At 51.4% G+C, this 23,521-nt stretch overlaps 1 protein-coding gene across 1 annotated transcript in view; it reads left to right on the top strand.

Moving 5' to 3' along the window:
* Positions 1–23,521, top strand: part of POLR1A (RNA polymerase I subunit A) — a 77,993-nt gene that overhangs the window by 41,049 nt on the left and 13,423 nt on the right. Inside the window, exons 14-27 of the mRNA XM_080685128.1 lie at positions 1,471–1,662; positions 8,224–8,373; positions 9,417–9,600; positions 11,010–11,092; positions 11,205–11,363; positions 13,083–13,181; positions 14,124–14,276; positions 15,636–15,718; positions 17,873–18,038; positions 18,855–19,076; positions 19,850–20,064; positions 21,465–21,632; positions 22,482–22,617; positions 23,097–23,254. Coding sequence (XP_080541254.1) covers positions 1,471–1,662; positions 8,224–8,373; positions 9,417–9,600; positions 11,010–11,092; positions 11,205–11,363; positions 13,083–13,181; positions 14,124–14,276; positions 15,636–15,718; positions 17,873–18,038; positions 18,855–19,076; positions 19,850–20,064; positions 21,465–21,632; positions 22,482–22,617; positions 23,097–23,254 — 2,168 coding nt within the window. The remainder of the gene's footprint in view (positions 1–1,470; positions 1,663–8,223; positions 8,374–9,416; positions 9,601–11,009; positions 11,093–11,204; positions 11,364–13,082; positions 13,182–14,123; positions 14,277–15,635; positions 15,719–17,872; positions 18,039–18,854; positions 19,077–19,849; positions 20,065–21,464; positions 21,633–22,481; positions 22,618–23,096; positions 23,255–23,521) is intronic.

The raw sequence follows: 23,521 nt of genomic DNA on the forward strand, positions 1-23,521 counted from the left end.
ACTCAAGGGGCCAAAGATTTGCTGCATGTGGCTCGTTTGAGCCGTAGTTTGCCGACCACGGGTCTAAGCAACTGAGCTATCCGGCCAGGGCCAGAATGTAATTTTTGTTAAAGTTGGAAGGGCTGTTTGCTCTATCTGATCTTGCCTAGATTGACAGCACTTATCCACCCATTTGTAATAATTAACTTTGAATTTACATAGAGCCATTGTCCCCGTACTTAGACTATTTTACAAGTACACTTTTTAGCTTTTGAATTAGTACTTGTGGTTTAATTTTGGGTGCTTCTCCAAGGCTGCATTTGTGAGTCCTTTAGCCCTAGTTATGAAATATGGCCATAATATTGGGTCATATTTGGCAAATAATCAAATGCTAACAATCTTCAGGGTATTTTCCAAGTTCCCATAAACATTGAAAAGTTTGCAAAAACTGCTTCTGAAAGAATGTCAGTGAGCACAGCTATTCTTACTTGAGTGTGCCTTATGTTGCCATGAACACAGACCTGCAGAGAGGGTTCAGGAGGCTAAGGATCAGAAACCCTGTGGCAAGTGCCCAAGGAGGTGAATGCACCCACCAAACCCGGGGCTTTTATGAAAGCCCTTGTTTGGACATCTGGTGGAGAACAGCCTTTTTACGGGCCCACCGTGAGCACGTGCTGCATTGCGAACACACTCACCAGGGACGTTCTTTCCTTCAATAGGCATGCATGTCAGGACCCTCTCAGGAGTCTCTGCCTGAACCCCTGCCCCCTGCACTGCTGACGCTACGTCACTCTCAGGCCTCGCTGTAATGCTGCCCCTCAGAGAGACCATTCCTGACGATCCCCCTACCTCAGATCTGTTTGATGATCCGCTCTGTTATTTTCCTCCATGTCATTTAAAACTCTTTGTGCTGATGTATTTATCCAAACATCTGCTTATGTCCAGCTCTTCCTTCTCATAAAGGATTGTGCCTGTTTGGTCCACAGAAGTAGATTGAAGTTCTAACCAAGTGATTAGACCTCACAGTAAGCTCTCAATAACTATTTGTTGAATGGATGACCAATTTAGAGGAGAACCAGGCCAGAAATGTGTGAAAAATACTAAAGCATAAAACCAAAATATAAAAACAAGAACATAGCTAACAGCAGCCAGACCAAATTTGTGCATAAATGCCAAAAATATGCTGGAGTAATTAGAACCAGATGGGATTATGGCAGAAAGGCTTGGGGAAATGGATGGTTTTGATGCAGTTTTGATATAGAGCTATGGGCAATAGCAAAGGTGGAAGGTGACCCTGGTCATGTGCTCTGGGCGGCAGTTTGCCAAAATGAGAGGCCTCGGCACCTGCCTCCTGAGGCTGTGGTAAAGGACAATGTGAGGCCATGAGACGGGGTTGTTGCTAGGAGGCGGCCTCCAAGCAGATGATTAGGAATTAGAATGTGACTTAAACTTTATTTTTGTTCTTCTTCCCATTTCTGTTTTGATTTGTAGGATGGCCAGCCGTTGGCAGGATTGATCCAAGATCACATGATTGCCGGTGCAAATATGACCACTCGAGGTTGCTTTTTCACCCGGGAGCAGTATATGGAACTGGTATACCGAGGACTCACTGACAAAGTGGGACGCGTGAAGCTCTTTGCTCCTGCCATCCTGAAGCCTCTTCCACTGTGGACAGGAAAGCAGGTAATTGGGAGAAAACAACCAGAGTATACAGTATATTGGAAGGCAACCGGCCACTCCTATATAAGGCTTCATTCCCAGAGGAGCCCAGCCAGGGACAGACAAATAACAAATCAGCCAACAGTGTGACTTTCTCTTTGAGAGGCTCTTGGGTCTGGCTGTTTCAATGGAGTCGTAGGCTGCGTGGTTTCTGTCCTTTGCTTCTAACTTAAACGTGATGTCCTCGTAGTCCAAATAGCTGGTTATAGGCAGTGGTGTTGGCGGTAGTATTATTAGTAGTTGTTGGGAGGGGCCAAGTGCTTTGCTGAGTGTTTTAGCTATGTTATTTTACTTAGTCCTCACAACCAACTCTCTCTCCCGCTTCCTTCCTCTCTGAAATCAATAAAAATATTTTTAAAAAATATGTATGTGTTTCTGCTATTGGTAATGCCTCACAACCAAGTAAAGATTATCCCAGGAATGTGAGGTTGGTTTAACAACTAAAAACCAGTCAAATCCAGGTCCACAGACTTAAAGGACTGAAGAGCAGAAAGAGACTTTCGAAATCATCCACCTGAAATCCTTTGTTTAGACTAAAATTTTTATTTCTCTAGTACATTCATATAGGGATACTATTCAGGTTATCTTTTTTGTTGTTAATCCTCATTCGAGGATATTTTTTCCATTGATTTTTCAGACAGTGGAAGGGAGGAAGGAGGAGGGGGAGAGACAAAGAGAGACAGAGAGAGAGAGAGAGAAACATCAATGTGAGAGAGACACATCACCTGGTTGCCTCTCGCACGTGCCCGACTGGTGCTAGGGATGCAACCCAGGAACATGCCCTTGAAAGGGAATCGAATCAGTGACCTTTTGGTGCATGGGCCTTTGCTCTAACCATTGAGCACACTGGCCAGGGTGGGTCATCTTATTTCTTGAATGAGCTTTAATACTTTGTTTTCTCAAGGATTTTGTCCTTTTTAAATAAGTTGTTGAATTTATAGGCATAAAGTTATTCATAATACTCCTTTATCATCCTTTTCTGTCTGTACAATCTGTAGGTGGGCCACCTTTCTCATTCCTGAGATTGGTAATTTATGTCTTCTCTCTCTTTTTTCTTGATCAATTTGCCTAGGGTTTTTTGGTTTTCTTACTCTCAAAAAAACAGCTTTCATAGACTTTTTCTATTTTTCTGTTTCCTGTTTCATTGATTTCACTTTGAGCTTTATTATTTCTTTGTTTTCATTGGGTTTTAATTGCTTTTCCTTTTCTACTTACTTAAGGTTGAAGCTGACATCATTGATTTGAGACTGTTTCCTTTTTTTAATAAGTACTTTATGTATAAGTTTCCTCCTAAGTTCGATTAATAACATCCTACAAATTATAATATGTTATATTTTCACTTATTTAAAAATACTTTCAAATTTCCCTTTTTTAAACACATGAGTTATTTAGAAGTCCATAATTTAGTTTCCAAATATTGAGAGATTTTCCATATACCTTTGTTACAGATTTCCCATATAAGTATTTTGTGGCAAAGAATATACCTTGGATGACTTGAATTTCTTTAAATTTATTGAGATTTGTTTTGTGGCTTCAATTATGGGCTGTCTTGGTAAATGGTTGGTGTGCCCTTAAAAATAATGTATAATCTGCTGTTGTTGGATGGACTGTTCTATAAATGTCAGTTGGGTTCAGTTGATAGGTAGTCCAAGTCTACTCTATCCTTGCCGATCACTGTCCTTCATTACCTGCTGTCCGTTGTCTTGAAAATCATTGTTTCATATTCTTGTCTGCTTTTGTTGGTGTTTCTGGTGGGAGAGTAATCAGGTCACCATTGCTCCATCCTGGCCAGAATGAAAGTCGACTTAACCAAATACCAAGGCAATTCTGCAGTTTGATTAAAATCTATAACATGGACAGTTTAGTTCCTGGAGTTGGTAAGCTTTTTCTGTAAAGTCAGATAGCAAATATTTTAGGCTTTGCTGGCCACACAATCTCTGTTACAACTACTTAGCTCTGCCATTATAACATGAAAACAGCCATAAACAACACATAAATAAGTGAGCATAGCTTTTATCCAATCTAACTTTATTTACACATAGAGGTGGTGGGCCAGATTTGGCCTGCAGACTCTAATTTGCCTACTCCTGATTTAGTTAGTTGGCCATATGTATTTGTCCACTTTATTACTCCTATTTATATGTCTTTATTTTATAAGCTATCTCAAGTTGTCTTCGAAGTGAATGTATTATAAGTCTTAAGTAATTTAATGCCCAGAATTTATTAGAATTTTATTTAAACACTAGTGGCCCGGTGCACGAAATTTGTGTGTGGGGGGAGGGTAGGGTGTCCCTCAGCCTGGCCTGCACCCTCTCCAATCTGGGACCCCTCAGGGGATAACTGGCAGTCGGACATCCCTCTCACAATCCAGAACTGCTGGCTCCTAACCGCTCTCCTGCCTGCCTGATTGCCCCTAACTTCTTCTGCCTGCCAGCCTGATTGTCCCTAAGTGCTCCCCTGCTGGGTTGATTGCCCCTAACCACCTCTGCCTCAGCCCCGCATCTGGGACCCAGGATTCTCTCCTCCAGCCGACCATAGGCACACAGGATCCAAGTTTCCCTCCCTCTGGTCAGCCATAGGCACCCAGGCCGGCTGCAGCCGCAGAGGATGGTGGGCAGGTGGCTTCGCCTGGGCTGCAGCCGCAAGTGCTGGTGCCTGGGACTGTGGGGTGGGCGGCTTCTCCGTCTCCCAGGCCACAGCCAGCCGCAGGTACTGGTGCCTGGGACCGTGGGGTGGGTGGCTTCTCCGTCTACCAGGCTGTAGCCAGCCACAGGTGCTGGCGCCTGGATCGCATATGGGCAGCTTCTCTGTCTTCCCTGGGATGCAGTGTGGGCAACTTCTCCAGCTGGCTGCGGCCTGGGATTCAGGGGGCAGGCGGCTTCTTCGTCTCCCAGGCTGCAGCCAGCCTCAGGCGCTGGCGCCCGACTTCTCTGATCCCCACAGGCCTGGAGCGGTGGGGCTGCCGCCATGGTTTCAGGTTAATTTGCATACTCTGATTGGCTGATAGCGTAGCGGAGTGACGGTAATTTGCATGTTTCTCTTTTATTAGTGTATGTAAGCAATGTGTTCAAAATAAAACCAAATAGTGGACAAAGGATATATGGGGTGGGCAACAGTAGGTTAATAATAATAATAATAATAATAATACAATAATTAAATAATAATAAAAGAGTAAACTGTGTTTTGTAGACTCACAACTGTAAACCTGCTTTTGCCTACCCTTGTTACCTAGAGCCTTAAATATGTTCGTTCCCTTCAATCTGGAAGCCTTGCCTCAGGAAACAAGCTGAAATGTAGAAAGGCTACTTGAAAAGCATTCCATAACACTGGTTTATAGTGGTAGAAACCCAGGAAAGCCTAGATACTTAAGATTGGAGCTAAGTAAATTGTGGAACATCCATTTATTAATATATGGTAGCCCTCGCCGGTTTGGCTCAGTGGATAGAGCATCGACCTGTGGACTGAAGGGTCCCGAGTTCAATTCTGGTCAAGGGTATGTACCTCAGTTGCAGGCTCCTCCCCAGCGGGGCCCTGGTCAGGGCTCGTGCAGGAGGCAACCAATCGATGAGTTTCTCTCACATCAATATTTCTCTCAGTCTTTCCCTCTCTCTAAAAATCAATGGAAAAATATCCTCTGGTGAGGATTAAAAAAAAAAAAAAGGTATTATATAGTTGTTAAAAATAGTGGATTCCCAGTCAGGGCACGTGCCTGAGTTGTGGGCTTGATCCCCGGTAGGGGGCATGCAGGAGGCAGCCAATCGATGTTTCTCTCTCTCCCTGTGCCTTCCGCTCTCTAAAAATCAATTTAAAAATCTTTATAATAATTTTAATTAACAAATAAAAGATGCTGTTGCCAGTTGTCCCCCCCCCCCCCCCACCTCCTGGTGCACGCACATGAAAAGGTAGCTGCTCTCCTATCTGCCCCAACTCTGTTGTGCACTGTGAACGAGGCTACTTTGTGGGACCTGGCATGGGAACACTAAGTGCTGTTGATGCAAGCTGATGGCTCCCAGCCCCTCCTCAGCCCTCAGGGCCTGTTCTACCAGCCTGTCTGCCCCCTGCCTACTATATCTTTGGGAAGGTTTGCTTTGGGAATGTATTAGCATATGATTGTCCACTAGGTTCAGCTGATCTCACTTGGGTTCTCTATGGAGCAGTTGCTTGAGAAATTGCCCCTCCTGGCCTCCTGTTAGCAGCCACTTGCTGAGTGGATGGCCACACTGATGGGCCAGTTGGGGCAGCGGATGGACCCCCTGCCTTTTAGAGGCCATGACTAATTCTAGTCACGTAAATTTATTTCTGGTGTCAGCTCTTTAACAGCTTATTTGTGGAAGCTGTCAGGTTGCCGCACAGTCTCCTAATTACTGTGTCCTCCGATGTGCCTTATAGGGACTCCCACCAGGTTGCTTTAATAACCACTTCTAAAATACTGGTCTTATCTTGTCAGTGTCATGTAGGAGGCTTATCTCTATGGCATTTATTTAGCTTCAGGGTCTAGACCAGGAATGTATTTGGAACAAATGATCCTGTTAAAAGTTAAAGCAGAGCATGTCATCCCTGTGATCAGAACCTCCCACATCACTTTCCTTCTCATCACACAAAAGCCTCAGCCTGAAACGCAGGAGCTGCCCTCTGCGCGGCTCCCTTCCTCTCCACCGCACCATGCGGGGCCTTCTCTCCCCGTCTCACTTAAAATCCCAAATACACCCCGTGCTGCTCTGGGCCCTTCCTGCTCTATTTTCCTCCAAAACATGGGTGCCCCTCAGGAGAGAGGCTCCACTGAAGGCAGAGACCATATTTTATTTATGTTCTTCCCAGCACCTGGCTCATAGGAAGTACGGTGTAATTGCTGACTGAATGATGGGGCCTTATCTGTGCTCTCCAGATAAGCAATGCTAGGGGTGAGGGAGCGTGGCCATTTCCCCGTAGCACACGGCTGTCCGTAATGGGCGGGCACTGGAACACCTTGTCCCCGAAGCTTCCCTGCAGCCTGCTTCTCACTCAGACCCCTCGGGCCTCCTCAGTGAAGCCTACAGAGGAAAAGCTCTCAGTTCTTCATCTTCGCATCCTTTCCCTCCTTTGACCAGGAAGTCAGAGCTTTCTGTGGGAGGACATTATTTTTTTTCTCAGTTAGTTTACATTCAATATTATTCTCTACTAGTTTCATATGTTACAGCATAGATAATCATGAACTTTACAGAGTAGTCCCCCCAATATTTCTAGTACCCACTGGTCCCATACATTGTTATTACAATATTATTGACTATACTAGAGGCCCAGTGCACAAATTTGTGCACGGGTCCCTCAGTCCAATGCCGCCTGCAGCTCCTACCTGCCGCTCCCACTCATCCTGGCCCCACTGTGCCTGCTGCGGGCTGGCACCCAGTCAGTCCCAATCAATTGGGAGAGACTCGAGCAGCCACAGCAACACTCACCAGCCATGAGCCCTGCGTCTGGCACCCTCCCAAGGGGAGTGGTCTGCAGAATCGGACTGAAACTGACTCTCTGACATCCCCTGATTGCAAGAGGGTGCAGGCCAGGCTGAGGGACCCCACCGGTGTACAATCGGGCCTGGGAGGGATTGTGGGAGGGCTCCAGGGTGTATCTGGCCCATCTCCCTCAGTCCCGATCGGCCAGACCCTAGCAGCAAGCTAACCTACCAGTTGGAGCATCTGCCCCCTGGTGGTCAGTGCTCATCATAGCAAGTAGTTGAGCAGACTTAGCATATCATTAGCATATTACGCTTTGATTGATGGTTCGGTTGTTCTGCCGTTAGGTCTATTTGCATATTGCCCTTTTATTATATAGGATTCCCTATGCTATGCTTTGCCTCCCTGTTACTATTCTGTAACCACCAATCTGTACTTCTTAATCCCGTCACCTTTCTCACCCAGGCCCCCCACGCTCTCCCCTCTGCCAACTGTCAGTCTGATCTCTGTATCTGTGCATCTGTTTTGCTTGTTTCCTTTGTTCCGTGGGAGGACACATTGACTGTGTGTAATAATTGCCGTGGATTTGGATGAGGCCTGGAGACAGGGAAGAATGTTCTTCAGCCTCTGCCTTGTCCTAGCACTGGCGGCCGCAGGCCACTTCCTCCTGGCAGGGGCAGCGTCGTGAGCCCCCACCTCTCTCGGCCCTGCTGTCTCTGTTTCTACCACACATTCGAATCTTTGTACAGTGACCCCACAGCAGTTTACTGCTTTTCTCTCCTTCCTCTGGCCTGTTCAGGAACTGGATATGTTTTTTCAGGTCTGGGGGTTTGTTCACTTTAACAGCAATTATTTTAGGCAATAAGAGTCCCAGTGAAGTCCTTAGTGGCGTGTGTATGTTTCCGCTCCTAAGCTCCCTCCTAAGTCACATAAGTAGAACAGTGAGCCCTGAGATCCACTGGTCCCACAGAGCTGGAACCGTTGTTGCCCTTGCTTTACCTACAGGCCACTAGAGTGGATTTGCCTGGCTCTTCAGGATGAACAGGGACAGGAAGTCCTAAAGGGAACTCTCATCTTTCCTTCCTTTCCTTTCCAGGTTGTGTCCACGCTGCTCATAAACATAATCCCCGAGGAGCACAGCCCATTGAACTTATCCGGAAAGGCCAAGATTGGCGGGAAAGCCTGGGTGAAGGAGTCTCCTCGGCCCGTGCCCGGCTTTAACCCCGACTCCATGTGTGAGTCCCAGGTATGGCTGCCCAGCCGCTTCCGTTGGAGATTGCAAGTCCTGGGTTTAGGCACATGGATTTAAAACAGGCACAGAGAGATAGAGACACATGCGCAGGAGGAGGCATTGTAGCTCATAAGAGAGAGTTGTGCCCAAGCTGGTGTCAGCTTTGGTTTTAGAGAGGTTCAGAGTTGATTGCTAGCGTTGGCCCTCAGCGTAAAACTGGCAGCCAGCAGGGACCTGACTGCAAAGCCTGCAGATGCAGAGCCTGAGTTTTCCCTGGAGACCCCGAGTGGCTGAGATCGTGGGGCTGCGGTGAGGTTCACTCCTCCCAGCTTCGTGCCTCGGGAACAGGCCTCAGAGAGGCAGGCGAGGACAGTCAAACCAGCACTGCGCTGCCGCCAGAGCGCGAGACTGCCCTCACGCTAGATTTCCGAGGCCTCTGCATGTTCTTGGTGGGGGAGTATCCCCAAGCCCCCCCCGCTCACACTGCTTTATCACCAGGTCCGACACAGTCCATTAGCGCTGAAGCTGCCACTCTTTCTTTATAGATCCCATGCTTAAGGCATGCGGCATTTTGCAACCAGAACCCTCCTTTTAGTTAGATTCTAATTCATTAGCCCCACTTTGTGAGAATACAGATCCAGGCTTTCAAGGACGTTGGAAAAGTTATCTTGTTCTTACTCCCAGGGCACAGGAAAGGGAGTACCTTGGCCAAGGTCATGGTTATGAAGTTTATACCAAATGTTCTCATTTCCAGTCACAAAGTCTTTGTCAAGGGTCCCTGACCTTGAGTCAGTGTGGGCGGAGTGGGGATGGGAGGACTTCTGAACACACTGAAACATGTGGTGCAGTCCCAGAGGGACTTACTTTAATGTCTGCATGTGCCCACCTCCTTTATTAAAAAAAAAAAAAAAATCGCCTACCTCCTTCCATCAAGGACTTGAGGCAAGTTACGGTGGAGGGATGGGTATGGTAAGGTCACTAAAGCATGGAGTGAAGGGGAGGGGTGGCTTGTGCTGGAGGCGGCACCTTGTCTCAGGTCATGGCCATGCTCTCTGCAGGTGATCATCAGGGAAGGGGAGCTGCTCTGCGGGGTGCTGGACAAAGCACACTATGGGAGCTCTGCCTACGGCCTGGTGCACTGCTGCTATGAGATCTACGGCGGGGAGACCAGTGGCAAGGTTCTCACCTGCCTGGCCCGCCTCTTCACCGCCTACCTGCAGCTCTACAGAGGCTTCACCTTGGGTGAGTGCTGGGGAGCGGCTCCTGGGGCCCCTCCCCGGCCAGCATGCCAACCAGGGCGTCTCCCGGCTCTGCTAGCAGCCTCCAGCCTCTGGGGCAGTGGCCAAGCTGCCTCTACAAGGATGTCCTCCCTTGCAGCCTTGCATCTCGTCAGTGCTTCCTGCCCCTCCCCCATAGCCAGTGATTCTTCACCATCGACCTCATAGTGACGGCTCTGTCTCGTTCTCCACCCCATCCTTTACAGTTTTCAGTCTCTCAGTCTGATTTTTCACACTCACACGCACCTCCATTCTTCCAGAATTCCCTGGGCACTCCATGCTCTGCAAAGGGTGCTTACCATATGGTAGAAAGAGAAATTGGCCCAAGTGCAAAGAGCATCCTGATGCCGCCAGGCTGAGAGGGAGTGTGGCCCAGCTGGACACAGAGCTCTGAGGGAAGGGCAGGCTAGAGATGGTGCCTTCTCTCCAGCCCTCAGAGCCAGAGGGGTCAGTGAAGGGACAGTGGTGGCCTGGAGCTGACCCCATGGAAGGACCCACTGTTGTGGTTATGGCTTCCTCACAGAGGGAATATTTCTTTCCCCTTCCATACACACATGTTCTGTAGAGCCCTCAAGCTTCCAGAAGAGTGCGTTGGGATTCCAAATAGTTTAGTCCAGCTTTTAATAGTGCAACCATTATTTCCTTCCCACTCAGATCTTGGCTGAGGGACTTTGGCCCCAGTAACACTCACAGATACAGATAGAAAATGGTTGATTGAAAAATGAAGTAGAAAGACATCCTGCCCAAGGTGAGGAATTCCTCATCCCTGTGGAGCCAGAAAGACAGGCCTAACTAGTGACCCAGGCTTTCTTCCTGGGCAGAACCTGTGGTGTGGTCCCTGTCACCCAGGCTCGTGTGTGTGTGTGTGTGTGTGTGTGTGTCTGCACACGCATCCTCACAGCTGCATGGGTGGTCTCTGGAACACCCGACTTCTGGGGAATCAGAGCCAGGATGTGCTCTCCTTCCCTCTCTTCCTTCCCTAACCTTGGTTTTTTATCCACAACCTCTTCACCCGTAGCCCATTCATGAAACATGCATTTATTGAGTTCAGGCAGTAGAGCTGTGCCTAAGAGCACAGGTTTGGACTCGGGCCTGGGTTTGCTTTTTACCTGTGTGACCTTGGGCAGGTAGCTCGAGTCTGAGCCTTAGTTGTGACATTTGTAAAATAGAGATTGTAATGCTTGGCCCTACACTTGCTGACGGGATGGGAAGCACTTAGGAGAGCGTAGCAGTCTTGTAAGGTTGTTAGGTGACTGTTATTCAGGTGCTTCCTGGGTATGTGACACTGTGCTCCATGCCCTGACCTCACTGAGTTTATGTCCTGCTGAGAAGCCAGGCCCCATGTCCCCTGAGCTTGTCTGTCTCACTTCACAGGCGTGGAAGACATTTTGGTGAAGCCACAGGCGGATGTCAAGAGACACAGGATCATTGACGAGTCTACCCACTGCGGGCCCCGGGTGAGGAGGGCTGGGAGGCTGGGCCTGCGGAGGGGTCAGCTCTCCGACACAGTGAAACCCACACCTTCCTCACTTGGCTGCTGCCTCCGACGTGTCCCTTTTCTCATTCCAGGCCGTCAGGTCTGCATTAAACCTGTCAGAAGCCACGCCATATGATGAGGTCCGAGGGAGATGGCAGGATGCCCATCTGGGCCAAGACCAGAGAGATTTTAACATGATCGATCTGAAGTTCAAGGAGGAAGTGAACCATTACAGTAATGAGATTAACAAGGTTAGTCTGGCAGTGCGCACACTTATCCCCACCATTTTAATGCTGGTTTTTAAAAAAATTACATTTTGATTTTCACTCAGGGCCCTTTAGAGTAATTTGGCTATTTAGCAGCTGACTTGTTGAGATGTGAGGTGGGATGTGCAAAAGTCATCGCTTTGAGGCGCCAAGGGCTTCATTCCCTCACCCAGTCAGGGTCTGGGAAGAAAGGTCTTTGCTGAATGTTGAGCGGGAATGCTCTGCACTTGTTTTGTTTGCTTTGTTTATTATTTTATTTTTTCCATCACCATTTATTCCCTCTATGCCCTCTTCCACCTTCACCCTCTCCTCCCCTCCCTGCCTCTGTCCCCTGTGCACTTTTTAAAAAATGTTTGTGAAGGGACTGAAGACAAGGGCAGTTTCCGATGGTGCCACAGCCAGTGGAGGAGTAGATTGAGGGACCAAAAACACCATTGCTGTTTGTATATTGGAGCCAGAGCTGAAGGCCTGGTTTAAACCCTAGCTCTGCCATACCCTTGCTGTGTGACCTCAGGCAAGTGATGGAACCAGTCTGTGTTTTGGTTTCCACACCTGGAGGGAGGAATGCTAGAAGCACCTGCCTCATTGGGTTGCTGAGAGGGTTTAGGGCCTGACCTATGTAGTGCTCTTGGCATGGCAGGAGCGCTGCGGAAGTCCCCCCAAAGCCCTGTCTGCTCTTCACTAAGCCAGTTCCTGTGCAATTAAGAAAGGAGAGGGAAATCCCTGCACGAGCCAAGACCAGAGTCTGTTTCTCTCCATCTTCTGGTCCCAGAGCTGGGCTCCCAGTCCTGTGGCTGGAAGCGCCCTGCCTAACCCTCACCCTGCCTCCTGGGCCTCGAGGCCCAGCCTGAGAAGGAGAGGAAAAGGCAAGGCCAACACTCAATAGAAGTCAGTGTTTGACTGGCTTTCAGCAGCCCTGAGGCTCCCAAGAGCACAGACCGCTCATTCGTACAGGTTTGTCCCTGAGAGGTTTTGTTCAGAGGAGCCTTCCCAGCTCCTCCCCTAGAGCCAGGAGGCATGGCTTCCAGCGTTGCCTGGGAATGCGGGGGTGGGGGCATTGCGGGGCATTGTCCCAGCGGCATCTCTGTGTTGCTTCTTATCCCTCCAGCTCACCTCTTCCCACTCCTGTGTCTCCCCTGTGGTGGACTGGGTCCCTGCAGCTCTAGGCAGAGGCTCAGTAGACTCAGAGCTCCCTCCCACTGTCTCCCTAGGTTCCACCCCAGGGTGCTGCTCACTTGCAATAGCCACGGAGCCGAGGCAAGGCTCCCACATGGTGCTTGGGCAGCATGTTGGCAAATGTGATTCTGACAGGGACATTGGTCAGCATTGCCAGGCCAAGGGAATTGCCCATGCAGTGCTGGGGGAATTCACCAGGGCATAGCCTCAGATTTTATTTTTAACTAGCTTCTTGTTAGAATCACAGCTGCCTTTGTTGGCCCCTACCTCTCCCTGTCGGCCGCTGTTTACCAGTGACAGGAACCTCGGGCGTCCTGACAAACCATGTCAAGGGCAGCGCACGGGGCCGTTGTTAGACTTGCAGAGCTTCTAGCAAGAGGGTTCATGCCAAATGGGACTTCTTGTCTCAGGTGGGGTTTGGTGCTTCTCTGAGTAAATAGTGTGAGTGTGTCACTGCCACATTCTGAGTTGACCTTCTGAGTTTGGGATTTCAGAAGGGTGTGCTCACTGGTGTGTTTTAATCCACAGGCATGCATGCCTTTTGGCCTTCACAGGCAGTTTCCAGAGAACAACTTGCAGATGATGGTGCAGTCTGGAGCCAAAGGTTCGACTGTGAACACCATGCAGGTGTGAGCACAGGGCTGGCTGCTTGACTGAGGGTGCGATATTCCCAGGAGGTAGTTTCTGATTTTAAAAGGATCCATTTTTATAGAAAATGTGGCAAGTACTGAAAAATATAAAAGCGCATAGAAGTCAGTACAGGAACTTGCCACTGTTAGCAATAACGTCATGAACAAATATAGATGTAAGTATCCAGATATTACGTATAATACAGTAGATACTGTAAATTTACTCACTAGATTACTGTGTTACATATATTCACGTTATATAGAAACACTGTGTGTGTATAATCTTAGCTGAGACCCTGCAGTTTTGCATGATCTGCTTTTTCCCATTTCGTATTATAAGTATTGTCCTAGAGGTTTCTAACCCTTAATTTGAGGCCCATTACCTCCTCAGATGACCTCAGTGCTATGGCACCTTCTCACAAATTGTAATTTTTTAAAAAATCTTGATGACCTTGAGAGGGTCTTAAGGACCATCTCATTGTTTGGTGACTCAGAGCAATAGGAATGGGCTTAAAGCCTAAAGGCCATCAGGAAGTCCCTTTGACAAAAGTGAAAGCCAGGCACAGTGTTCTCCCCACCCCCAAAATATGGTCAGTATTATTCTCTTGGCCTTAAAATTTAAGGATCACTGTAAGTTACTTTTCCTGCAGGCCTCAGTTTCCCCATTAGGACCAGCACTTGGGTCCCTTCCAAGTAGAGCGTAATGATTCTTAAACATGGCTTCTTTAATAGCCCATTTGACAGAACACCAAATGTGGAAACTCTCCCATCAGTCAACAAAAGGGAAACAATTACTTTCTCAAAACACAAACTTCCCTGGTTCATTTACAGATCTAGGTTGGCCTTTAAGAACTCAGTTTCCATGCAGCTTTTTTGAAGGGCAGGCCCTCCCTCTCCTGCTAGGACGAAGCATTGCTTAACAGATGTTTCCTTTCCCCAGATCTCGTGCCTGCTGGGCCAGATTGAACTGGAAGGTCGGAGACCCCCACTGATGGCGTCTGGCAAGTCACTGCCCTGCTTCGAGCCTTACGAGTTCACCCCCAGGGCTGGCGGCTTCGTCACTGGCAGGTTCCTCACTGGCATCAAGCCTCCTGTATGTATTTTGGGTTTTCTTTTTGGTGTTTCTCCTCATATCCGGCTCAGTGGTAGAAGGCCTTTGACTTTCCCCAACAACTTTGAGCAAGGACAATCAAGTATAAATACCAAGTGAATATTATCTCAAGCCATTTGGTGCTTACCCACTAGACGCTGTGGCCCACGCGGATCATAAGGACACAACCATCTCGTGTCCACCATTGTGACACCAGAGCCTAGCATAGTGCCTGGCACAGGGTGGAGCTCAGTAAGTGTTTGCTGATAAATGAGAAGATGAATAAGACCAATCCTAGTTCCACCTTTTCCTGCTGTGCATCCCCCGTTATCCAATCTTACCTGCACTTGAAGGTGACAGGGAAAGAGAGGCCCCACACTCCCACTGGGGTCTCTCCATCGCCAAAGGGACCTCATGGAGATTTATTTCACAAAGCCCCCAGCAGAGCTTCCCACGGCTCCTCCTTCCATTGGGAAACTGACTAGCTGTCACAAATGTCCAGTGTTCCCTTGGACAACAACAGAATCTCCCCTAGGGGGAGGGTTTTCTCCTCAAACTTGTCAAACGGCTTTTTGAACATTGGCACCTTTTGTCCTCTGCTGAGTGCATTTCTGCAAGGATGACCCTTGTGGTCAGACAGCTAAGTCCAGGTTGTGAACAGGAGCGACCCTTTGTTTCAAGGCTGCCCGCTGCCCCAGGGCTCGTGCCTCGGCTCCAGTGGTCACCCCTGGCCTCTGGCACGGGTTGGTGGAGTGTCCACAGAGACCAGAATTTTTAAAACTGGTTGTGACCCCATAGTAAGTCATGAAACCGCTGTAATAGATAGTGATGGCATTGCTTATGTAAAGAAACAACAGGATGATGCAGAGAGCACAAGGGATGGGGTAGTTTCATGAAGTTCTAGTTATATCTTTTTGTGCATTTGTGGATATGTGTATGTGTGTGCGCGCTGATTACTGTTGTAAATGTATTTCTTACTGTGGGTTACAATCAAAGAGTTTGGAAAACACCCTTACCTCTGTTAACACTGTGGGAAGTGAAATTCAGATGTGTGGGCTGCACCGGACAGTGATGAGGCACCAGTGCCTTTCTGTTGGGGAAATGGGCATGGGTGGATGCACACGTGCAGGCAGACACCTGGCTCCTGGAGCAGGACCTGTTACTTCTCATTCATGCTGCCTCTGCTCTCGGGCGGATAAGACAGCGGTCACCACAGGGGAGGGCAGAAGGCACTGGGCCATTGGAGCCGTCAAGGGCCCCAGGAGATGAGGCGGGGCTGCTGGAGGCTTGGCCTGAGCCGTCCTCCAGAAGCACTCTGTCCTCACTGCCGTCTCTGGGACCTGGGTCCCGCTTCTCCCGCAGGAGTTCTTCTTTCACTGCATGGCGGGGCGCGAGGGTCTGGTCGACACCGCTGTGAAAACCAGCCGTTCTGGCTACCTCCAAAGGTAATGCCCCTGCTCTGTACCACTCGGTGGCCTCAGCGCCCAACACTGTTCGCGTCGGTTCCTTCACATTTTCAGTGACGATTCACTTGGAATTTCTTTGGATGAAAAAACATCTTTAAAATGCCCACGGTTATCCTGAGACAGAAAATAGCAGATATTCTTCCCCTTTTAAAGGATTAATAGCACATGAGCTCAGACAAAGGGCCCCTGCGTTCTGAGAGAAGTTACGATACGGGAAAGGTCTCGGTGGTGATGGGCTGGTCCTCTGCCCCAGGAGAGCTCGGCAGTCCAGGACAGCCAAGGGAATGCTGGGCCCGGGTCCCTGCCTGTGCATCTGTAATTGGAGTAACTGTTGCTCCGGATGTAGGTGTCACTTTGGGGTCCACAGCCTAGGCCTACCTGTTTCTCTCATCTCTGGGAGGAAAGAAAACAAGTAGCCACTCTCATGGGCCTGTTGAGCAGGTTGGGGGAATGAAGCTTCAGTCTGGACAAGGCCTGACTCCAGAGGGTCTGGCAGACGGGGTGGCAGATGCCTGCGACCAACCTCCCTCTCCTGGGATGCAGCCAGGGTGGCTGTCCCTTGGGGATTTGGGGTAATGGTTTTTCATGAGCCCAGGGAGCCAGTGGTGGTGGAAAATGGAGGGGCAGCAAAAATAAATCCCATGCCTCGCAGGCCTGATTTTAAGCACGTTCTCAGGGCACTTGCTGACTGTGCACAGGAAGGCAGAGCTCCTTTCTTCTTGCCTCAGAGGCCTGTCTGTCCCTCCCGCTTCTACTGTGCTGCTTCTGAGCTCCACATTCCCAAAGTGCAGCCCTTATTTCGGTCCGTTCCCCTTGACACCCAAAGCTGCAGCCTAGGGGGCTGGCTGTCGGAGAGGAGCCCATCTGCAGAGCTGGCTGCTTCAGTACAGTGGGGTGAGCTCCCCTCCAGGGGGCATGGATCACATGGCCAGTTCCTCCCAAGAGCAGGGGTGACACCCCACCCCCATCCTTTTAAACCATTCAAGAACACATGTAGTGTAGAACAGGCTAGAGAACAAATGATGAGCTGCGTCTGGGGTGGGAGGACCCGAGGCCACTTGAATGCAGGGTGGGAGGGAGGAGGGTATGGGGAGCCACGGGACAGAGGGCACAGACGCCTGCTGCTGGAGTTCCGGGTGGAGGAGGCCGGTGCAGTGCTTCCGGCAATGGGCGAGGAGCTAGTGCAGCTGTGCGGAGCCCAGGCTGGGACCCCTCGAGGGTGGCGATGGGGAGGAAGAGACAGATGTGGCAGACGTGGGGCAGCTGGCTGAAATGCAGGAGTGAGGGCAGACAAGCTGTTTTCAGGCCTCCGTGGCAGCCCAGTGACGGAAAGCCAAGGGGAGAGAAGTGTGGGTGGTGCGAGGTGGCAGCAGCAGGGCAATCGAGTAGACACGTTTCAGTGGCCCTTAGATGAGGCCTGACACTTGCGAGAGACCTGGAGGTGCAGCCTGGAGAGGCCACTGCTGTGCCGAGCCGGAGCCCTGGGTGTGTACAGCCGAGCAGGGGGGACACCTCTGTGTGTTCAGCATGTTCAGTGGGTGCTCAGTGTCAGCCCGGCAGGTGGGCTGGGTGCCAAGGAGACAGTGCTGATAACACTGAGCTCTGCCCTTGGAGCCTGGGGAGAAGTAGCTCCTGGGAAACCTCCTAAAGTGGCAGGAGGAGAAACCAGGGCCGAGTGGCCAGAAATCAGGTAAGGGGTCATTACCGGGCAGCAGAGTGGGAGAGGAGGGAGGCAGCTGACCACTGGGAGAACTGAGGGAAAGCGCCTGGGTTAGGGATGTTACAGCATCTAGTTCCTAATGTCCTCTGTGCCTCTGACTGAGTGTCTCTGACTGAGAGCATTGCAGAAGCTTTGGGTGGGGACACAGCCCCACTGCTCTGCCTGCCTGTGGCTCTAAGGGCACTGGCAGCTGGGGCTGGAGAGGGAGCCAGGGGCCAGCAGTGACAGCCAACCTCTTGGGCACAGGGCTGCAGCCTCCAGCTGGGAGACCGTAGCTCAGAGCCTGGGCCTTGGAGGCTGTCTGTCCTGGAGTCTAGTTTGGCTGTAGAGAAGCAGTTCCTTCCCACTTCCCACCGCCTCCCTCCCTGCCCTGGGAGGTGAGCTTGGTGGGCTCTGAGCCAGGCTTCCCACAGGTGCATCATCAAGCACCTGGAGGGCCTCGTGGTCCAGTACGACCTGACGGTCCGCGACAGTGACGGCAGCGTGGTGCAGTTCCTGTACGGGGAGGACGGCCTGGACATCCCCAAGACGCAGTTCCTGCAGCCCAAGCAGTTCCCCTTCCTCGCCAGCAACTACGAGGTGGGTCCAGGCCCTGGCGGCCAGGGTGTGGGCTCAGGGCTGTGTCACGGGCCCCGCCCTCCAGGCTCTGCCGCCCAGTTACAGTGGCTGCTGAGAAGTGGAGTGGGAAGAGTTTAAAACTGCCTCGATGCCGTGCACAGCCGTCGGTGGGCTTGAGGTGGCAGAAAGGCGTGAGCACCCCAGACAACAGCTGCTGTGAGGGGCGTTGGCCACGGGCAGGACCCTAACTCAAGCTGTGGACACTGTCTGGGTCTCATCCTCGTGTAACCTGGGGAAGGAGGCGCTCCTTCCTCTGCCCATGTCACAGCTGAGGCCACCCGGTCAGAGCTTCAGTGCCTGGCTGGTGAGTGGCGGAACCAGCATTTGAACCCAGACCCAGACACCAGCCGTACCTCACTGCCCAGGGATGACCACCACTATTGACCCGCAGACACCCCATTGTGCCGGCTGGGAAGCTGAAACTGATGTGGCCTATCCAGGGTCGCGCAGGGATGGCCGAAGGAAGATTACACTTGGCCATGCTCCTCCATCCTGGCCCTGGCCCCGAACTCTGGGCCACACTTCTCCTTCCTGGGTTTTCCCCTGTGTTCTGAAGGGGCCCGGTGTGTGCCCTTCTCTCTCCTGACTCCTCAGCTCCCAGGACCGCCAGTTCCAGGTCTGGTTTGCACCGTGAGGGCCCCCATGAGTAGCGGGTGCTCGGCCTGTGAAAGCTGTCGTGACAGTTCCGCAAGGCCCTCTTGGTCCCGGGAAGTTGTGTGGCATGGCCCTTGGATCACCCTCATCTCTTGGTCTTGTGTGTGTGGTGTGTTTATTTAGGTAATCATGAAATCGAAGCATCTCCATGAAGTGTTATCCAGAGCAGATCCCCAGAAAGCTCTCCGCCACTTCAGAGCCATCAAAAAATGGCAGAGCAAGCATCCCGGCCCCCTGCAGAGGACGGGCGCCTTCCTGAGCTATTCCCAGAAAGTCCAGGCAGCTGTGAGAGCCGCGGACCTCCAGGGCGCCAGTCAGCCCGGCCGCAGCCCCGGGACCTGCCAGGTGACTTGGGGGGCTGTGCCTCCTTGGCCAGGGGCTGAGGGAAGGAGGGTGTTTCCCTAATGGAAGGTGTAATCATGAAATCTGGCTTCATTCACTGTCAGGAAACACATGGCAGTCAAATAGTGATGTAAGGAGGCACTGCAGAGGTGTGGGCAGGGTTCGAACCAGGATTGTTGACTTCGGTTCCACACCACCCCAGACTGGAAGGGGCTGGGAGGTGGCTGTGGGCAGAGGCCACTCGACAGGAGCCCTCAGTAGAGGGAGGTGGCCCACTCGGGGGCTCCTCTGAGAGGGTGGGAGGGAGACGCCAGGGTTCACTCTCGCCCCTTCTCCTCTGCTGATGAGGCCTCCTGGCCAAGCACAGCTGGGAGCCGAGAGGCAGGTGCATGCTTTGAAGTGGCAGCTGTGGGACAGCATGGGGCGCGGGGTCTGTGAAAGCCCAGGTAGGGGCAGACGATCACCTGGCTCTGCCACCTGTCCTGGCATTATTAGTACCAGTGCCCTGTTTATTCTAAAAGAATCCCAGTTTGGACATTCACTCCCTATCATTGGTGGGCCAGGACGAAGAGCTCACAGAATTGGGTGGAGCACTGAGCTCTGGACGGATTCTGTTTCCCCGTTTTAAATGTAGAGCTGGCTTCTCACTGCAGTCAGGATTCTGTCTCTCCACACTCGCCTCTGAAGCCAGTGCCTTTGATTCTCCTTATCCTCCTGTGTCCCAGAAGTAGCCACTGCTGGTGCCTCCGGTGTGGCTGAGCCGCCCTTCCTTTCAGGTGCTGAGGATGTGGGGCGAGTTGGATGAGCAGAGCCGAAGGAAATACCAGAAGAAGGCAGCCCCTTGTCCTGACCCCACTCTGTCCGTCTGGCGCCCGGACATCTACTTTGCCTCAGTGTCAGAAACATTTGAAAAAAAGATGGATGACTACAGTCGCCAGTGGGCATCTCAGGCAGAGAAGAGTTTTGAGAAATCAGAGCTTTCTCTTGACAGGTAATGACGTGGATGCATTGCTTGGTGCGTGCAAAAGGAAACCTGCTGTAGGCCCTTCTCTACCTCAGGAGAGGGGGGCAGTGTCCCAGGTTCAGACCCCAGCAGGAGGGAGGGAAGTGAACCAGAAGGGCAGCCTGCAAGCCCTGAGGCTCTGGGACAGGAGACAAGAGCAGGTGTGGGCATCCCCATTGGCCGAGAGGAGACAAGAGCTCTGCCGGGACAGCTCTCAGAAGTGGCCTCTCTTCAGTTTGGTGTGATGGGTGTGGCCAGTTGGGGGTCAGGGAACCTAATTGCCATTCAGTGGCTTCCAACTCCGAGAGCAAATAATTCGCTGCTTTATGACACCATGTCTTAGCCTTCTGTGAGGGTTGGGCCTGATTATTCCACTGGTCCTTTGAGCTTTGGGTTTCAAAGCCTTAAGGAAGAAGGAACACATGTTTTCCTCACTTTGAGCCCATTCACACACACAAAACAGGAAAAAAAATCCTGTGGTGTAGGTGGGTGGGAAGCCAGACAGGAACCAGCACCGAGCCACAACGGGTTAAAACACCAAAAGTGCCCCAGGAATGCCTGGTGGGGATGGTCTTGGGGGTTGTCAGGGGTCCTGCCCTCGCTCAGTAAGCCTGGCCTGCGGTGCTGGACGTCCGAGATCACCTGCTGTGTCCAGGCTGCTCATCCTGTTCATACTGGTTTGAGGTACTTGGGAGAGTAGACACATTGGGTTAATGCAAAGTCTGACTTTTAAAAAGAACTTGCATAGAAATGTAGTTGGTTGCTTTCTTCTGCATTTGCACACCTGTCCATTTAGTCTCCGTTTGTTGAGCCCTTCCTTGTTCCATGTGTAGGGATACGACAGTATTCCCTGCTGTTCTAAAAGGAAGAAAAGCTAGTAACTACAAAATTGTATAGGACCCACACTTCTGACATGGCAGCGTTTGCACTAATTAAGAAAATACAGCCCCCGCCCCCTGCCCCCCGCCCCACAGCTGCTTTGTGGACCTCATCCTGGTTTGTACAGCAGGAGGTTTAACCTTTCCACACTATCACAACCAGTGGGGGAAAGGGTTCACGGAAGAAAATGTGACTGGGGAGCTTAGACATGCTCACTGCTCAGGGGACTGGTAACTGGTGTAGAGTGGACACGCGGCATCCTCAGAACGTGAACAGTCCAAGGTGGACACGCAGAACTTTGGCCACCCCGCTGGGATCCCTCCCGGCTAATGAAGACATTCCAGGGTTGCCAGCAGGAATTTAAGGATGAGAGGATGATTTGTTAGGAAATACCAGCCCAGAGGAGGGAGAGGGACTAGTTCCATGCACCCTAGTTTGGGATGGTATGGACACCCAACCGGCAGATGGATGGTGTCCGCTCCTAACCACTGTCCCCACCCCACTTCCAGGTTGCGGACCCTGCTGCAGCTGAAGTGGCAGCGCTCGCTGTGCGACCCGGGAGAGGCGGTGGGCCTGCTGGCCGCCCAGAGCATCGGGGAGCCCTCCACACAGATGACGCTGAACACCTTCCACTTCGCTGGCAGAGGGGAGATGAACGTCACCCTGGGCATTCCGAGGTGGGATACTGGGGTTGGGGGGGGCGTGATGTGGGGTCTGTCCTAGCCCACTCCTGGAGAAGAACTCATTTAATTAGAGTGTGTGTCCGTGACCAAGTCAGGGCTCATCAAAGTGGGCATGAGGGTTGGAGTTTGGGGGACTCGGCTTTTCTGTGCAGTTTCTTTGGCTGGCCTCTTTGAATCCCCATATATCCCTCTGCCGGCTCTTGTATCAGAGTTACCTGGATGCTTGTCAGTTTCCCACTCCCGGGGGCAGGACTCGGGAAGCTGTTGCTCGCAAGCCCCTGCAGGGCCACCTGGTTGCCCAACTCTGGGGCACCATCCACCTAGAACATGACCCACAGCAGCCCTGGCCCTGCAGGTAACTGTATGCAACCTGCAGGATGATGGCCAGTGGGTGAGAGGAAAGAGTGAGGGTCAGACCCACCTGCATCCATACCTGGCCCTGCCACTGTCTTAGACGGGTTCCTTAGCTTCTTCAGTCTCAGGATCCTTACCTGTGGGGCCCACCTTCCCGTGCAGTCAGGCTGTGCAGGTTGACTGAGCTCATGGGCACGGCCTGAGCAGGGTGCCTCTAGACTCTAGTTACCTTTCATTCATTTAGTAAGCTCTTAGTAAGCACCTGCTGTATGCAAGGCACAGGTAATAGGAAACGAGAATAAGATGCAGTCCTGTTTTTGAGGAGTCGCGCTCCAGTGGAGGAAACGGACAGGAGAGTCACTTGCTGTCACATGGGGCCAGAGCATATTTCCCTGCAAGATCCCAGGGTCTGTCCCACACCCCAAAGGGTCCTGACAAGAAAGGGGACCTGGGTGCCTCTTACCATCAGGTGTCCTTGTTCTGTGACAGGTTGAGGGAGATTCTCATGGTGGCCAGCGCCAATATCAAAACACCCATGATGAGCGTGCCCGTACTCAACACCAAAAAAGCCCTGAAGAGAGTGAAAAACCTGAAGAGACAGCTCACCAGGGTGTGCCTGGGGGAGGTAATTGTCTCTCGGACCTGCTGCCGACTGGGGGACCTGCTGCTGACTGGGGACCTGCTGCCGAGTGGGGAACAAGCTGCCAACTGGGCGACCTGCTGCAGACTGGGCAATGCGTTCTCCCCACGGCCTCCTGTCAGGACTGTTCAGACCCTGAGCTCAGACTCTCACCAATGAGAGGGGAGCTTTTCTGCCAGGTGCTGAGCAGGGGTGGGGCTGAGCAGGAAGCTTTAGAAGTAATCACGCAGCGTTCTCGTGTGCCTTACAAATAAAGAGACGTCCTGAGTTAGCTTATCAGCCCTGCTGGAGCCCACGCCCTGCAGCGGGGGCTGTTCTCTCGGGGTGACCTGTTGGCTGGGGAATTTCTTTGGGGTTTTGGCCAGTGGTCCCAGCCTGTCCCCCAAGCCCTCGGGTTTCCCATAACCCACCTGTAATGCCCTGGTACCTGAGCAATTGGGTTCTCCCTGTGTATCTGGTTCTAGGTATTGCAGAAAGTTGATGTCCAGGAATCCTTCTGGATGGGAGAGAAGCAGAACAAGTTCCGGGTGTACGAGCTGCGGTTTCAGTTCCTGCCCCATGCGTATTACGAGCAGGAGAAGTGCCTGAGACCCATGGACATTCTGCACTTCATGGAGACAAGGTCAGGACTCGGGCCACTTGGTTGTTTGACTTTGTCGTGGGTCTTGAGCCCTCCTGGCTTCAGGACTCCTGAAGGTTGGGACTCATTTGCCCAAATTAGTTCTTCATGGGAAGTGTTTAGGGAGCAGTGGGCCCTGCAGCCTAATCTGGAACCCTCATCTCCCCTCTGGCTTGTAAGTGTGACTGTATTGACCACACACCACTTCCTAAACCCCGTTCTTGCTGGTTGGTGAGCCTTGTCTTCTTGGGCTTGTAGGCTTTCAGGCAT

Source organism: Plecotus auritus (genome assembly GCF_963455305.1).
Source record: "Plecotus auritus genome assembly, chromosome: 8".
NCBI classification, from domain to species: Eukaryota; Metazoa; Chordata; class Mammalia; order Chiroptera; family Vespertilionidae; genus Plecotus; species Plecotus auritus.